Source organism: Acinonyx jubatus, chromosome B1, assembly GCF_027475565.1.
Source record: "Acinonyx jubatus isolate Ajub_Pintada_27869175 chromosome B1, VMU_Ajub_asm_v1.0, whole genome shotgun sequence".
Lineage (NCBI taxonomy): Eukaryota > Metazoa > Chordata > Mammalia > Carnivora > Felidae > Acinonyx > Acinonyx jubatus.
The window spans coordinates 58,713,703-58,731,318 of NC_069382.1; the positions used below are offsets into that span (position 1 = coordinate 58,713,703).

Below are 17,616 nucleotides of genomic sequence, written 5' to 3' on the forward strand. Positions count from 1 at the left end.
AGCATATTTAGCTTTTATTGTTTGTTAGATTTTAGTTTAATACTAAATATTTATGTTCAATGTTTTTAAATAGCATAGAGATAAGGTATAAAGCATAAAACTAAAATGAACACCCATGGACTCAGGATCTATGTGCTCCTCTTCTATTTTATTCCCTTGCTTCTCCCCTTTCCCCCGGTGGCAGTTATCCAAAATTTTGTGTTTTTAATGCTCCTTTTAAAAATATAATATTGTAAAGTCACTTTTTATATTTGCTGCTTTTGATTTTATGAAAAGTTTCCATAGTTTCCAGAATGTTGTTTTTTGCTGTTTTGTTTTCTTTTTTGCACTCAACGCTGTTGCCCCTAAGTTTCATTCATATTGTCATGTGAAACTCAATTTTATTTTTATTACTTCATAATATTTCAGAGTGTGAATATAAAAAACCCATTGATCTATTTTCCTATTAAAAACTGTTTGTGTTTTTTTCTAGTCTTTACTGTTACAAACAGGGCTGCTGCAAATTTCTGGTATACATGTGCAGCATTTTCCCTTGAATGTAAATCTTCTGGATTTTTGCAGTCAAAACTGTCTTCTGGATCATAATGGAATAAGATTATCCAAGAACTCTTTTTTTTAAATTATTTATTTATTTTGGGAGAGAGATAGAGAACAAGTTGGGGGAAGGCTGAGAGAGAGGGTAAGAGAGAATCCCAAACAGGCTCTGAACCATCACCACAGAGCCCGATGGCGGGCTCAAACTCATGAACCATGAGATCATGACCTGGGCTAAAATCAAGAATCTGATGCTTAACCGACTGAGCCACCCAGGTGCCCCAAGAATATTCCAAAACTCTTAATAATAAAAGAGCTTCCCAAGCTACTACCATATTATTTTAGAAAGTAGTTTTACTGATTAATATATTAGATTTCCTGTTGACCCCATACAGTTTTCAAAAAATGAGCAGACATCAAAAGCTATTGGCTTGTTTACTTCCTCTTCCTCTGTCTCCTCTTCTTCCTCCTCCTCCTCACCCTCCTCCTCACCCTCCTCTTCCTCCCCTTCCTCCTTCTCCTCCCCTTCCTCATCCTCTTCCTCTTTCTCTTACTTCTCCTCCTCCTCTTCTTCTTCTTCTTCTTCTTCTTCTTCTTCTTCTTCTTTTTCTTCCTTCTCCTCCTCCTTTCCCTCCACCTCCTCCTCTTCCTTCTCTTCATTCCCTTTCTTCTGTTTCTTCTCCTTCTCCTTTCTTCTTCCTCCTCCTCCCTCTCCTCCTCCTCCTTCTTCTTTATTTTTCCTTCTTCTTCATCTCCTTCCTCCCCTCCTGCTCCTCCTGCTCATTGTCGTCTTCTTTCTTTCTTTCTTTCTTTCTTTCTTTCTTTCTTTCTTTCTTCATCCTCTTCCTCCTCCTCTTCCTCCTCGTCCTCCTTATCCTCCTCCTCCTCCTTCTCCTCCCCCTCCTCCTTCTTTTCCTTCTCTTTCTCCTCCTTCTCCTTCTCCTTTTCCTTCTCCTCCTTCTTCTCTTATCCCCCTACATCTTTCTACCTTTCCTTTTAATTCTGGTAATTGTGTTCTAACAATTGTTAGAGTTGTTCAATTGAACTCTTCTCTTAAACAAGGCACCAGTTCTCTGATACTTTCTTTACAAGGTATCTCCTGTACAAATTAGGATAATGAAAAAAATTTTAATTAGCTTTTATTTCCTAGTGAGTCTTGTTATTATTCTACTGGTTGGAAGGTTGAAATTGCCAAGAGTATGCTGTGAGGTTAACAGTGTTCATAGGTACTATTATCTAGGTGTACTTAGGACAGCAACAAACCAGTGTGTATGAAAGACCCCCTCTTCCTTCACCATGAAGAGTATGCTTCAAAAATGTTGATTAAGGAAAAGAACTACAAAGCACAATATAAGAAAGCATTACCTTCCTTTATACATAAATAACAGTAAAAGTTGTATTTCTTTAGGTCATTCTGCGCACAATTGGTATCAATCACACTCAGGCTCCTGTGCTGTGGTCAAAGATATTTGATAACCAAGGAAGAAGAATGCCACTTAATGCTTATGCACTTGATTTCTATAAACATGGTTCCTTGACAGGACTAGTCCAGGACAACAGGTATGTTTTGTCTATCCTCACCTATCCCCCCACTCTCTCTTGCTCTTTAATCATTTCTACTTCTACCTTTATTTCTGTCTCCATGTCTGCATCCATGTCTGTGTCTGCATCTTTCTCTTTCATTTCTACCTCTACCTTTGGTTCTATTTATGTGTCCATCTTTGCGTTGCTATCTAACGGATGAACCTAATGAATTTTAGGCAAAGCCTTTTATAATTTTAAGTATAGGTTAATCATGCTAAATATACTGGAATTTTTTTTCCTGTAGATTAATGGCAAGAGGGAATAACAAACTCTGTGTTATTTTTGTGGTTTACCAACATACTTTTGGGACTTAGGCTGACTCACTTGACCTAAGGATGTACACTACAGATATAAATATTTGTACATACTCACAGATGTGTTTTTATTTATTACTATCCTATTTTATTCATCATGAGATATTTTAAAACTGAAAAATAATAACAAACAGTGCCATGCTCACCATTATCTGAGAGAAGTATATAAAAAGGTATGTAACTCACACATCTGAGGACTGAGCATATGACAGTTGTGTTAGCTCTTTGGCAGGGAATACATTTTTAAAAACAGTAAGGAGGGGTAAACCATCTTGGATTTACCTGGGAGAAGAAAAATTGGCCCAGACATTGAGCAGGTGGATGTGGGAGGAGCATTCTGTCATACCAGTCAGTAATTCAATAGGCATTTTACATAAAATTCTGAACAGTATTTATTGAATTAAAGTATTTAAAACTCCAGACACTTGAGAAATGTTGATCAACTTTTTTATATTTCATAGATCACTCATGCAGATGTATTTTATTATATTTTTAAAGTTTTTATTTTGATCACTTGGTGCTTATGACAACAGGTGCACTCCTTAATCCCATCACTTATTTCACCCATCCCTGCACCCCCACCCCCTCTGATAACATCTGCTTGTTCTCTATAGTTAAGAGTCTGCTTCTTGATTTGCCTCTATCTCTTTTTCCCTATGCTTATTTGTTTTGTTATTAAATTACTCAGATGAGTAAAATCATGTGGTATTTGTCTTTGTCTGAATGACTTATTTCACTTAGTATTCTACTCTTGAGCTCCACCCATGTCATCACAAATGGCATTTTTAATTCTTTTTTATGGCTGAATAATGTTCCATTATATATATATAAACCACTTCTTTATCCATTCATCAATTGATGGACACCTGGGCTGTTTCCATATCTTGGCTATTGTAAATAATACTGCTATAAACATAGGAGTGCATGTATCCCTTTGAATTAGTGTTTTTGTATGCTTTGGATAAATACCCAGTAAAGCAGTTGCTGCATTGCAGGGTAGTTCTACTTTTAACGTTTTGAGGAGCTTCCATACAGTTTTCCGCAGTGGCTGCATCAGTTCATACTCCCACCAACAGTGTAAGAAGCTTCCCCTTTTTTCACATCCTTGACAACACTTGTTTTTTGTGCTTTTGATTGTAGCCATTCTGACAGGTGTGAGGTTATATCCCATTGTAGTTTTGATTTGCATTTCCCTGATGGCAAGGGATGATGAGCATCTCCTCGTTTGTCTTTTGGCCATCTGTATGTCCTCCTTGGAGAAATGTCCGTTATGTCTTCTGCCATTTTTAATTGGATGTGTGTGTATGTGTGTGTGTGTGTGTGTGTTGATTTTTGTAAGTTCTTTATATATTTTGGATACAGTCCATTATGGGATATGTCATCTGCAAATATCTTCTCCCATTTTATAGGTTGCCTTTTAGTTTTGTTGATTCCTTCACTGTGCAAAAACTACTTTTTTTTTTGAAGTAGGCTTCATGTCCAGTGTGGGGCTTGATCTCATGACCCTGAGACCAAAAGTCTCACACTCTACTGACTGTGCCATCCAGACACCCTGAAGCTACTTATTTTTTATGTAGTCCTAATGATTTATGTTTGTTTTTGCTTCCCTTGCCTCAGGGGACCTATCTAGAAAAAAGTTGCTATGGCCAATGTCAAAGAAGTTATTGCTTGTGTTCTCTTCTAGGATTTTTATGGTTTCAGGTCTCACATTTAGGTCTTTAATCCATCTTGAATTTACTTTTGTATATGGTGTAAGAAAGTTTTCCAGTTTCGTTCTTCTGCATATTGCTGTCTAGTTTTCCCAACATCATTTGTTATCCATTTGTTGAGGAGACCATTGTTTTTCCATTGGATATTCTTTCCTGCTTTGTTGAAGACTAATTGATCATATAATTGTGGATTTATTGATGGGATTTCTATTCTGTTCTATTGATCTACTTTTGTACCAGTACCATACTGTGTTGATTACCACAGCTTTGTAATATAACCTGAAGTCTGGAATTATGATGCCTCTAGTTTTGCTTCTCTTTTTCAAGTTTGCTTTGGCTATTCAGGGTCTCTCATGGTTCCATACTAATTTTAGGATTGTTTGTTCTAACTCCGTTAAAATGCTGGTGGTATTTTGATAGGGATTGCTTTAAATGTTTAGCTTACTTTGGGTAGTAAAGACATTTTAACAATATGTGTTTTTCCAATCCACAAGTATGGAATGTCTTTCCACTTCTTTGTGTCATCTTCAGTTTCTTTCATTAACATTTTATAGTTTTCAGAATACGGGTCTTTTACCTCTTTGGTTACGTTTATTTCCAGGTATCTTATTGTTTTCTGGTGCAATTCTAAATGGGGTTGATTTACTAATTTCTCTTTCTGCTGCTTCCTCCCTGTGTATAGAAATGCAACAGATTTCTGTATGGTGATTTTTGTATCTTGTGACTTTACTGAATTCATTTATCAGCTCTAGCTGTTTTTTAGTGGAATCTTTCTGGTTTTCTATATATAGTGTCATACGATCTACAAATAGTGAAAGTTTTACTCCTTCCATACCAATTTGTATGCATTTTGTTTATTTTCGTTGTCTGATTGCTGTGGATAGGACTTCCAAGACTATATTGAATAAAAGCGGTGAAAGTGGACATTCTGTCTTGTTCCTGACCATAGAGGACAAGCTCTCAGTTTTTCCCTTTTGAGGATGTTAGCTGTGGGTTTTTCCTAAATAGACTTTATTATGTTGAGGTACGTTCCCTCTAAACCTGCTTTGTTCAGGGTTTTTATTATGAATGGATGTTGTACTTTGTCAAATGCTTTTTTTGTGTGTCTATTGAAATGATCATATGGTTCTTATTCTTTCTCTTATTGATGTGATATGTCATATGGTTGATTTATAAATATTGAACCACACTTGCAACTCAGGAATAAATCCCACTTGATTGTGGTTAATGGTTTTTTATTTTTTTATTATTTTTTTCATGGTGAAACATTTTTTAATGTATTGCTTTTTTTATATATTTTTACATTTATTTATTTATTTATTTTAATCTTAAAATTTTATTTTATTTATTTTTAATATGAAATTTATTTTAAATGTATTGCTGGATTTAGTTTGCTGGTAGTTTGTTGAAGGTTTTTTTGATCCATATTCATTAGAGATATTGGCCTTTTTTTTGTGGTGTCTCTACTTGTTTTTGGTATGACAGTAATACTGGCCTCATAGAGTGAATTTAGGAGTTTTCCTTACTCTTGTATTTTTTTGGAATAGATTGAGATGAATAGGTTTTAACTCTTCTTTAAATTTTTGGTACAATTTGCCTGTGAAGACATCTGGTATTGGACTTCGGTTTGTTGGGAGTTTTTTGATCACTGATTTAATTTTGTTACTGGTAGTCAGTCTGCTCATATTTTCTGTTTCTTCCTGTTTTGGTTTTGGTAGGTTTCATGTTTCTAGGAATTTATTCATTTCCTCTAGGTTGTCTAATTTGCTGGCATATAGTTTTTCATAATATACTGTTATAATTATTTGTATTTTTGTTAGTGTTGGTTTTTATTTTTCCCCACTCATTTGTGATTTTATTAGTTGTGTCCTTTCTCTTTTTTTGATAAGTCTGGAGAGTGATTTATCAATTTTATTCATTTTTTTCAAAGACCCAGCTTCTGATTTCATCGACCTATTTTTTTTTTTTTTAGTTTCTATATCATTTATTTATGCTCTAATCTTTATTATATCCTTCCTTCTGCTGGCTTTAGGTTTTGCTTATTGTTCTTTTTTTTAACTCCTTTGAGTGTAAGATTAGTCTTTTGTTTTTTGGTTTTTTTATTTGAGATTTTTCTTTCTTCTTGAGTAGGCCTGTTTTTCTATAAACTTCCCTCTTAGGACTGCTTTTGCTGCATCCCAAAGGTTTTAGACCTATGTATTTTCATTTTCATTTGTTTACATGTATTTTTTATTTCTTCTTTGATTTCTTATTTGACACATTCAGTGTGTAGTAGTATGTTACTTAACCTCCATCTCTTTGTGGTCATTGCAAATTTTTTCTTGTGGTTTATTTCTAGTTTCATAACATTGTGGTCAGAAAAGATGTATGGTACGATTTAATCTTTTTTGAATTAGTTGAGGCTTGTTTTATGGCCTAATACATGATCTATTCTCCAGAATGTTCCATGTGTACTTGAAAGGAATGTGTATTCTGATGTTTTAAGATAGAATGTTCTAGATATATCTGTTAAGTTCAGCTGATCCAGTGTGTAATTCAAAGCCATTATTTCCTTGACAATTTTCTGTTTAGTTGATCTGTCCATTGATGTAAGTGGGGGTGTTAATGCCCCCTACTCTTATTGTGTTGTTATCAATTAATTCCTTTATGTTCATTATTAACTGTTTTATGTATTTGGGTGCTTTACTTCTTGTTACAGTCTTTGTTTTAAAGTTGAGTTTGTTCATTATAACTATTGCTACTCTGGCTTTCTTTTGATATTCATTTGTATGATAAATGTCCATCCTCTCACTTTCAATCTGCAGGTGTCTTCAGGACTAAAAATGCTCTTATAAGCAGTGTATAGATGAGTCTTTTTCTAAAAAATATCCGTTCTGTCACCCTGTGTCATTGATTCAAGTATTTAGTCCATTTACATTCAGTGTAATTATTGATAGATATATATTTATTGATATTTTATTACTTGTTTTGTGGTTCTTTCTGAAAATTTTCTCTGGTTCTTTCTTGTCATTTTCTTTTTCATGATTTGATGGATTTCTTTAGTGATATATTTGGCTTTCTTTCTCTTTATTCTTTGCATATTAATTAGTGGTTTTGATTTTTGGTTACCATTAGGTTATATCTTCTGAATATAGCCATCTATCTTAAGTAGATGGTCAGTTAATTTGAACCCATTCTTTACTCCTCTCCTCCCCGTGTTTTAAGTACATGGTGTCTTATTTTCATACTTTAATTTTGTGAGTTCTTTGGCTGGTATTTTACAAAAAAGATTCATTTATACTGATTTTGTGTTTCCCACCTTCATACTGTCAATTTTGGTGTTTCATTTTTCCTTAGCATCCTCTTTAATATTTCTTGGAGGGCTGGTTTAGTGGTCATGAACTGCTTTAGTTTTTGTCTAGGAAACTCTTTATTTCTTCTTCTATTTTGAATGATAGACTTGCTGGATAGAGTATCCTTGACTACAGATTTTTCCTATTCAGCATTTTGAATATATCATGCCACTCCCTTCTTGCTTGGAAAGTTTCTGCTGAAAAAGACCCTGATAGCCTAATGGGATTTCCCTTGTATGTAACTGTCTTATTTTGTTTTGCTGCTTTTAAATTGTTTTCCTTATCACTATATTTTGCCATTTTAGTTGTGTCTTGGTGTTTATCTGCTTTTGTTGATTTTGTTGGGAGTTCTTTGTGCCTCTTGGATCTGGATATCTATTTCATTCCCCTGATTAGGGAGGTTTTCAGCTATTATTTCTTTAAATAAATCATTTGTCTCCTTTTCTTTCTCCTGGGACTTCTATAATATGAATGTTTTTATGTTTGATAGAGTCACTGAGTTCCCCAGGTCTGTTCTTGTTTTGCATAATTCTTTTTTTTTCTTTTTTTCAGCTTGATTACTTTCTAATACTGTGTTTTCTAGGTAATTAATTTGTTCCTCTGCTTCTTCCATCCTGCTGTTCATTCCATCATGCATGTTTGTGTTTTTGTTTACTGAGCCTTTATCTCTGATATATTATAACTTATCTCTGTGTTAAGGTTCTCACTCATGTCTTCCATTCTTAAGTCCAATGGGTATCTTTAGGATCATTTCTTTAAATTCTCTATCAGACATGTTACTTATATCTGTTTCAAGGCCATGGCCTTGTCCTGTTTTTTCATTTGGGACAAATTCCTCTGTCTTCTCATTTTGTCTAAGTCTCTGTGCCTGCTCTGTGTTAGGAAACTCAGCTACTTCCCCTGTTTACAGTAATGGCCTTATGTAGAGGAGCTCCTATGTTGGTAGACATGGTATAGGCACAGGTTTGGGCTGGTCTTCTTTGGGAGGGTACCTGCAGCACTGGGACTGAGGCAAGAATGACTGGGAAGGGTGGTTCCAACAGAGTGTGTGTGGGGATAAGGCTTGGTGTGAGCAAGTTAGGTAGCGAGTGTCAGCTGTTAGCATGGTGCTGGTTCCTGCAGGTGGCCCTTTGCCTATGCTGAGGGATGGGGGAGGAAATTATGCTGGCCAGTTTCTTTGTTCCCAGAGGGGTCTCTTGTGAACACTGCCTCTCTGAAACATACTCTGAGAAGAGCAAATAACTTCCCCACTGTGTGCTGCAGCCACTCTTCAGGTAACTCTTTTCATGCTGTGCATCTGTGGGCTGTTTGCCCTGTCTTCTCTCCAAGAGCAGCCCCGATGCCTTTGGGCTCTATCTGTGCCACAGCTACTGACCTTTAAAACTTCAGGCTTTATTTAGGCCCTGCTGGTTGTAAGAACTCATGAAATTTAGACCGTCTCATTTTCTAAGCCAGTTGGTATGGGGAAACATCTCCTTGTACAATCCCCTATGTGCTAGTCTGGCAAGAAATATCTTGCCCTTCTCCATGCCTGTGGCTCCCTCCCCATTGCAGCAGCCACAGTATGTTTCTCTCCCAAACGGTGTCTCTGTGCTTCTTACCTTTTTTAATGTGGCCTCTTGTCTACCTTTAGTTGTGGAATTTGTTTTGTCAGTCTTCAGGTTGATTCTGGTGTATTTAGGATGTTTTGATAGTTATCTAGTTGTATTCATGGGATGAAGCAGGCTTCGGGTCTTCCTACCCTGCTGCCTTCTTCCCCCTTGGATGTATTTCTGATCATTTTTAAAAATATTTTTAAATATTTAAATATTTTTAAAAATATGACTCATTGTCATGAATAAAAGTAGTTGTGACATTAGTAAATAGTCTGATTCTTCCCTTTTGATTCTGCAGCCCCCATTCACTCTTCTGAGCTTAACTTTCCTACTTTGGTTTTCTCCTGAAATGGTCAGTCTCCTATGCGTATTGTACTTGTGATATTTGAATTCATAATTATCACTCCTGTTGATTGAATTATCCTTTAGGATTGTGGCATTCTAATAAACATGTCTTGACAGATGAAAGTAATCTCTTATTGACAAAGCCAAAATTTCAGTATCAAATAAGTTCTTTAATGTTTTTATACTATTAATTTTCAAAATGATATTTTGTTTAGGATGAATGAAGGAACTGCTTATGAGTTGTTGAAAGATTTTGCACTCACCATTCGATCTATCAGGTATGTTATATACTTTAAGTATTGATTTCATATTTTCCAAAATTTTAATGGTAATTAAATTGAGTTTGTTGACCTCATACTTTTTTTAAGTTTATTTAATTTGAGAGAGAGAGTGCTTGAGCATGAGTAGGGGAGGAGCAGAGAGAGAAGGAGAGAGAGAATCCCAAGCAGGCTTTGCATTGTCAGTGCAGAGCCCATGCAGGGCTCAGACTCATGAACCATGAGATCACCATCTGAGCTGAAATCAAGAGTCAGATCCTTAACTGACTGAGCCACCCAGGCACCCCTGTTGACCTTATACTTAGAAGTGACACTGAGCTTCTTAGATGTCACGCCTTTCAACTCCCCAAACAATTTGCAGAGCTTCTCTTCAACACCCTGTTGCACTGGTTCTATAATAGAATTAATTCCAAAGCCCATTTGACGTAAGGTTTAATTCAGACCAGAACCCTAGCCTCAGGCACTGCATAATAGGACGATATTCCAAAACCTCAGGAATTCCTGGATGCTAGTATTCTGTTTCCATAACCAGTGTTTGTCAGATACATGATACTTCACAGGGCCCCTTAGGGCTCCATTGGTCCCTGGTTATATATCAATTTACATATTCTGGATTCTCTTGCTTTATACAGTGTTTTGCCCAGGCTTCATCTGACACTAATCTCTCATATTGGCTTCCTGTTTTCATCTTTAACAGAGCTCTGTGGGGACCCAAACAATTCCAAACTTTATATGGATAACCCCATCCTGAGGCTCTATTAGAAGATCCATCCTTAAGCCCATCATGTATTTCCTGGTTAAATATACATCTTCCTAAAGCCTCTGTTCTGCATGTAGCTTAATACTTTATGGGTTTTCCCTTTTCTATCACTTGCTTTAAAAATTATATTTCTTCACATATATGAATACATGTAATTTGCCATGAATCTCTTCATCTTCATGAAGTTGTTGCTAATTAGGTCATTATTTTTTTATTTTTTTGATACAAGATTAGTTAGACCTGTTTGGATGTTTTATACAGAGAATGAAACTATGAGGATACTAGAGCAGAGGGAACTGCTCTAGTTTCTTGAGTATCTCTATGTAGTGTATTTCTTGAGTAGCTCATAGTTATTCAAGAGCATCTCAAGAAACTCCAGAGACTTTGGAGCTATCTCAAAATCTGATCCTAGAAATATCATTCATTTTTTTCTTTAAAAATTATTGAAACATTACTGATTTGAGGAATATGTTTAAGCATTTAAGATACAGATAATCATTAAATCTATCCCTTCTTTAAACATAATCTTACAGTGTAGTGTGAGGAAACTTACTTGTAGATATTAAAAAGGTAATAAGTGCTAGGGTGACAGATAAGGGGGCAACTAACTTGACCTTGGATTCAGAGAAAGATTTTCAAATGAAGTAATTTTTTTCACTAAGTCTTAAGGTGTATTAAGGGGGCGGAGGAAATAGTGTTTTCAAAGTACAGAAATGAGAAAGGGCCTGATATATCAGGTATTGGCTTCGATCTCACTATAGTGGCATGGGGAATATGGGAGTTGTGATAGGGATGGGGGAAGATGCTGAGTTGCTTAAAGGAGCTTTAAAGACAATTTGGATACATTGAGAAGGGTCTTAATTCTCATATTATGGAGTTTGGGCTTAATATTTTGAATAATGTGTAGACAGTTCATAGACATGAGTATGATATGGGTCTATGGTTTATATGTGTGACAGAGATGTGTATGGCTTATATATGTGGCAGAAACGCAAAGGCTATAACAGCCATGCAGGTGAGAGTGGGTGTGGGTCTGAATTAAGGAAATAGAACTAATGATGATTAGAGAAGTATTTATGAGATAGTATTCAAAGAAACTGTCAATAAAGGCCATGTAGTTGGTGAAGATAACAAGGTGTCTATTTTAGTTAATGATACATAAGAAACATAAAAGTGAGGATGAAGTTGGAGGAGGACTAAGAACCAAAAATAGTGAGTTAGAATTTATATATGTCACATAATATCTGTGGGAAATCATTCAAGAGGAAATGGTCGGTGTCATAATTACAGGTCTGTAACTAGGAGGAAATTCAGTGTTACAGATACAGATCTGGTCATTGTTTGTAGTAGGTCAATGAAGACACTAGGAAAAATTCTGGAACTCTAGTGAAACCAAGGTAATAGGAATTACAATAGGTTGATAAAAAGATCCTGATTGTGTTCAGTACTTTATCACTGCAGCTGCACGGTTCATTTGTGGATTTCCTCTCTCCTTTCTTTTCACCTGCATATTCATTTCTTATTGCTGCTATAACAAATTACCACAAATTTAGTGGTTTAAACCAACACAAATGTATTATCTTACAGTTCTGGAAGCCTGAAATCCAAAATGTGTCTAACTGGGTTAAAATCAAGATGTTGGCAAAGCTCATTTCTTTCTGGAGGTTTTAGGACAATCTGCTCTATTGTCTTTTCCGGGCTCCAGAGGCTGCTGGCATTATTTTTATCATGGTCCCCTTCCCTCTTCAAAGCCAGCAATGGTGGGGAAAGTCTTACATTGAGATGAGCTCTCTCTTGCCTCCCTCTCCCGCTTACAAGAACCTTTGAGACTATAATGGGCTAACCCAGAAAGAAAATCCAGAATAATTTTTCTATCTCAAAGTCACCTGATCAGCAACTTCAATTCCATCTGCAACCTTAATTCTCCATTGCCATGTAAACTAACATGGTCCTAGATTTCTGAGGATTAGAACATAAATATCTCTGGAAGACCATTATTCTGTTTATTACACCCTGTTTTTTTCTTTTTAATTTTCTTACATATATAGGTAAAGGAAGTAATATTTTGCCCTTCTTAGCAGTAGTTACTTGTGGGTTTCAGTATATATTGGACACGGTAGCCAAAAAAAAATCACAAGATAGCCTCTAAAGAGGTGTATGGAGAAAGGAGGGGAATTTGTGTTGTTGCTTTTGAAGGGAAGAGGGATAGGTTTACATGAAATTTGTTGGCCTTTAAAATCCTCTTGGTAATTGACGTGAAGAGGAACTGTACGAGAACTGTTTTGTTATCTTTATTTTGTTATTTTTTCCATTCAAGTTTTTTTTAAGATAAACATGTTTTTTATCATTCTTCATATTTTCTAACATTTCATCATGTAATGGGATTTTCTTAATTCTTCCCACATGGAGAAAGTCCTTCTTATAGTACTGACTCTCACTAAAATGCTGTGTATTTCCATTTACAGTGTTTCCTTGCGTGAACTATGTGAAAATGAAGATGACAATGTGGTCTTAGCATTTGAACAATTGAGTGAAACCTTTTTTGAAAAACTTAACCAAGTTTAAAAACAAAGACTATCCAGATCACTTAAAATATTTCCGTGAGCATTTTTCAAGTCATATTTTGTGATCCTCATATTTTTGGTCATAAATATATATATAATTAAGTGGAAGTAACAATTTGGAGTCAGAATTATAATCAAACTCGGCATGTCTTTCATGAGTACCCTTGGAAAAGTTATTTAATGTCTTTGAATCTTGGCTTCTTTATATAGTTGAATAATAATGCCTATGTTTCAGCTAGTTTGTGGATTGATTGAGAAAATGCGTAGATTTTGTTTGTGACTGAAGAACAATTTTTACTCTGTGAGGCCTAAACAAATATTACGTTCTCAACATTTTTTGCCTCAATGTCATAATTTATAAAAGTCTATTAAGGCTAGAATAAGCTACTACAGTATGCTGAAGTTGAAATATATTTTCTTTAATTAACTTAAATGTGATTATATGACTTATATATATGGTCTTTAAAATGGTGGCTTGTAGTAAACTTGAACTACTTTTTTAAAAAATATAAATGAGAGTTCTGGCATGAATCCTGTGATGTTTTAAAACAAACTTAGCTTGTGATTTGGCTTGATTTTAATTGTATATAAATGACTGAAAAACCACAAAGAAATAAAATGGGTGTAGTCAACTTACCATTGGTCTCTTTGTGTTAAGTCTATGCATCTTTCACACTATTTGCACACACATATACATTTTGTATATAATAAATAGTTCACATATAATCACTTTCACTCCCTAGCCTTAAGCCTCAGATCACAGTTTTAGAAACTATTTTAGACCCTAAACTTGAGTATTTTATCCTCAGAGCAAAAGGTCTGTTCTCTCCTTCTATCCAGATGTCTTACTGAAGATGACCTTTTGTATGAAATTATTTATACATATATTACATTGGTTTAGAAAAACACCTGTGCTTCATTTTGTCTGGAGATAAAAGAATACTCTGTTACCTGGACATGTCCCATTATTGCATGTGCCATGTTAGGGGTCTCTAGTTTCCTTGGTTTAGACCCATTCACATTATTTAAAACTTGCAATGTAACATATTCTGGACACCAAAATACATAGAAACCAAAGCCGTTTCTATTGACCACTCAATGGTCAGTAGACCACTACTGATCTCTCCTAGAAACACTGATACACAATATTAATAAATTGTCACGTTGGTTTCCACCTCTCACTTGTGGTTTCATAAGTCTGATGAATACATGAAGATTTTTTTTCCATGACTGAACCAAACTGGCTCCCTAAGTTTTATAGACTAAGATTATTTCCTATAAACTGGCATTCTAGTAAAAGAGGAAGTTATACCTAACCTCTTTAAGGTAGGTCTAATGGTCAGCTTCCTTTGCTTCCTTTTTGACTTTTAGCAATAACTCTAAAAAGTAACGTGGAGCAACTTTTGAAAAGAGAATTTATATAGGAACTCTGAAAACATTTTATGTTCCATTTCTTGTGATAATGTGAAATTTTTCTTTCTGACAAATATGTATAGACACCCTGGTAAGATTTACTGGAGAATCATTATTACCACAGTAATTTATTCCGATTTTTTTCCCATGAGAGGAAAACATCATATTGGCATTAGGTCTATAAAGGGTCTTCTGGAAGAGCCACTTGTAAAAATTTTTATGTTGAGAAAAAGATGCAAATGCTGGAAATAATATACCATGCTCACTTCAGCAGCACATACACTGAAACAGGAAGGATACAGGGAAGATTAGCACATGCTCCTGGATAACATGCAAATTTGTGAACTATTCCATATTAAAAATATATGTATATACCTGTGCATATATGGTTAATTCATTTATGACAAAGGAGCCAAGAATAGACAATGGTGAAGGGAACATCTCTACAATAAATGTTGCTGGGAAAAATGGACAGCCACATGCCAAAGAATGAAACTGGACCAATATCTGACACCATACACAAAAATTAATTCAAAATGGAGTAAAGACATAAAAATAAGATGAATCCATAAAAATCCTTGAAGAAAACTAGGCGAGTTCCTTGACAACATTGATATTGGCAATGATATTTTGGATTTGACACCAAAAGCAAAGGCAACAAAAGCAAAATAAACAGGTGGGACTATATAAAGTTAAAAAGCTTCTGCACAGCAATGTAGACCATCAAGAAAATAAAAAGGCAACATGCCAATGAAGAAAAAATATTTGCAAAGGATAAATCAGATAAGGGGTTAATATCCAAAATGTATAAGGAATTCATGCAACTCAACACCCAAAACCCTCCAAATAATCCAATTAAAATGGGCAGATGACCTGAATAGACATTTATCCAAAGAACACATACAGATGGTCAACAGACACATGAGAAGATGCTAAACATCACTTATCAGCAGGGAAATGCAAATCAAAACTACAAGAGGTATCACCTCATGTCTGGGAAAATGGTTATTCAAGTGTTGGCAGATGTGGAGAATAAGGAACCCTTGTGCACTATTTTGGGAATGGTGCAGCCACTGTGGAAAATACTATGGGAGTCCCTCACAAAATAAAAAATAGAACTACCATATGAACCAGGAATCTCATTTCTGAACATTTATCTGAAGGAAATGAAAATGCTAACTGAAAAAGATATATGCACTCTGATGTTCACTGAAGCATTATTTACAATAACCAAGACATGGATGGAATCTAAGTGTCCATTGATGGATGAATGGATAAGTAAAAATGTGAGATATATATATGAATATTATTCAGCTATAAAAATGAATGAGATTTTGTCATTGGCCACAACACGGATGGAACTTCAGGTCAGTCATTATGCTAAGCCAAATAAGTCAGAGAAAGACAAAGAGCATATGATCTCACTTATACGTTGAATCTATAAAATAAAACAAAAATTGAACTCATAGCAGTGAAGAGATTGGTTGTTACCAGAAGTGGGAGGTGGGGTGGGTAAAATGGGTAAAGGGGGTAAAAAGTTACAAACTTTCACCTGTAGAATAAGTAAGTTATAGGATAGGGGTGCCTGGGTGGCTCAGTTGGTTAGGCATCTGACTTCAGCTCAGGTCATGATCTTGCAGTTTGTGAGTTTGATCCTCGCGTCAGGCTCTGTGCTGACAGCTTGGAGCCTGGAGCTTGCTTCAGACTCTGTGTCTGCCTCCCTCTCTCTGGTCCTCCCCTGCTCATGCTCTGTCTCTCCAAAAATAAATAAACATTAAAAAAATAAATCATAGGATATAATGTAAAGCATGGCGATTATAGTTAATAATGCTGTATTGTATATTTGAAAGTTGCCAAGAGAGTAAATCTTAAAAGTTCTCATCACAAGAAAGAAATTTGTAATTATGAATGGTGATGTATGTTAACTAGATTTATTGTGATCATTTCACAAATATACAAATATACACAAAATATACAAATACCAAAACATTTAGGTATACTAATATATTGTGTCAATTATATCTCAATAAAAAAAGAAATAATACAGAGAGATCTTATGCAGCCTTTACCTAGTTTCCCAAATGGTAACATTTTGCATAATTATAGTACAATATCAAAATTAGGAAACTGATATAAATATAACCCATTATTCAGATTCCATCAGTTTTACATGCACTCATTCCTGTGTATTTAGTTCTAAGCAGTTTTGTTGCATGTGTAGTTTTGTGTGACCAGCATTACAGCGAGATACAGAACACTTCCGTTACCAAAAGGAATCTTCCTGCTCTTTTATAATCAAAACCACTCCCCTCTCAACTCCCTCCTGCTTCTCCCTGAGTCCCATCTAATTCCACACTCCTGCCCCCAACTGTAACCTCCACCAACCTCTAGCTGTTCTCTAATTCCGTAATTTTTGTCATTTCAAGACCTGTAGAAGTGGAATCTTACAATACGTAACCTTTTGAGGTTGGCTTTTTTCACTCAGCATAATTACCTTGAGATTAATCCAGGTTGTTACATGTGTCGATAGTGTGTTCCTTTTCATTGCTGAATAGTATTCCGTAGTATGGTTGGTTGTACCAGTTTGTTTAACCATTTAACCCACTGAAGGACATTTGGGTTGTTTCCAGCTTTTGGCTATTAGAAGTAAAGCTGCTATTAATATTTATGTTTCCTCTGTTTCTTGTTCTGTTTCTCTCTCTCTCTCTTTTTTTTTTTTTTTTGCCTTCCTGTGAATTACCTAAAAATCTTTGGATTCCATATTGATTTACTTATAGTGGTTTTGAGTATATCACTTTGCACAGTTTTCTTAGTGGTTGCAATATACGTGGATGACTTATCACAGTCTACTGGTATCAAGTTTTACTATGCTACTTTTACTTAGATCCCTTTAGTCTTCCTCCTTTTTGAATATAGCTATCTTAGATGTTTGTCTACATACATCGAGCACCACATCAGAATGTTAAAATTTCTGTTTTAATGATTAAATATGATGTGAGAATCTCATGAGAAGAATTATTATATTTAACTCTATTTTTACCCATTCTGATTTTATTTTTTTCTTTTTTGAAGGTGCAGGCTTTCTTTTATAATCCTTTCCTTTCTGTTTAAAGGACTTTCTTTACCATTCTTTTCTTTTTCTAATTTTTTTTAATGTTTATTTTTGAGAGAGAACATGCATGAGCATG

At 35.1% G+C, this 17,616-nt stretch overlaps 1 protein-coding gene across 4 annotated transcripts in view; it reads left to right on the forward strand.

Annotated features, from left to right (window-relative positions):
• Positions 1-13,652, forward strand: part of DDX60 (DExD/H-box helicase 60) — a 105,691-nt gene extending 92,039 nt beyond the window's left edge. For 3 of the 4 annotated variants that reach the window (XM_027068629.2, XM_027068625.2, XM_053216738.1), the window contains 3 exons: positions 1,943-2,094; positions 9,629-9,691; positions 12,917-13,652. In XM_027068629.2, coding sequence (XP_026924430.1) covers positions 1,943-2,094; positions 9,629-9,691; positions 12,917-13,016 — 315 coding nt within the window. In that variant the 3' untranslated portion in view covers positions 13,017-13,652. Of the gene's footprint in view, positions 1-1,942; positions 2,095-5,025; positions 5,166-9,628; positions 9,692-12,916 lie in introns of all 4 variants that reach the window. The other variant, XR_008296045.1, reaches the window with a different exon arrangement.
• The last annotated feature ends 3,964 nt before the right edge of the window (positions 13,653-17,616 follow it).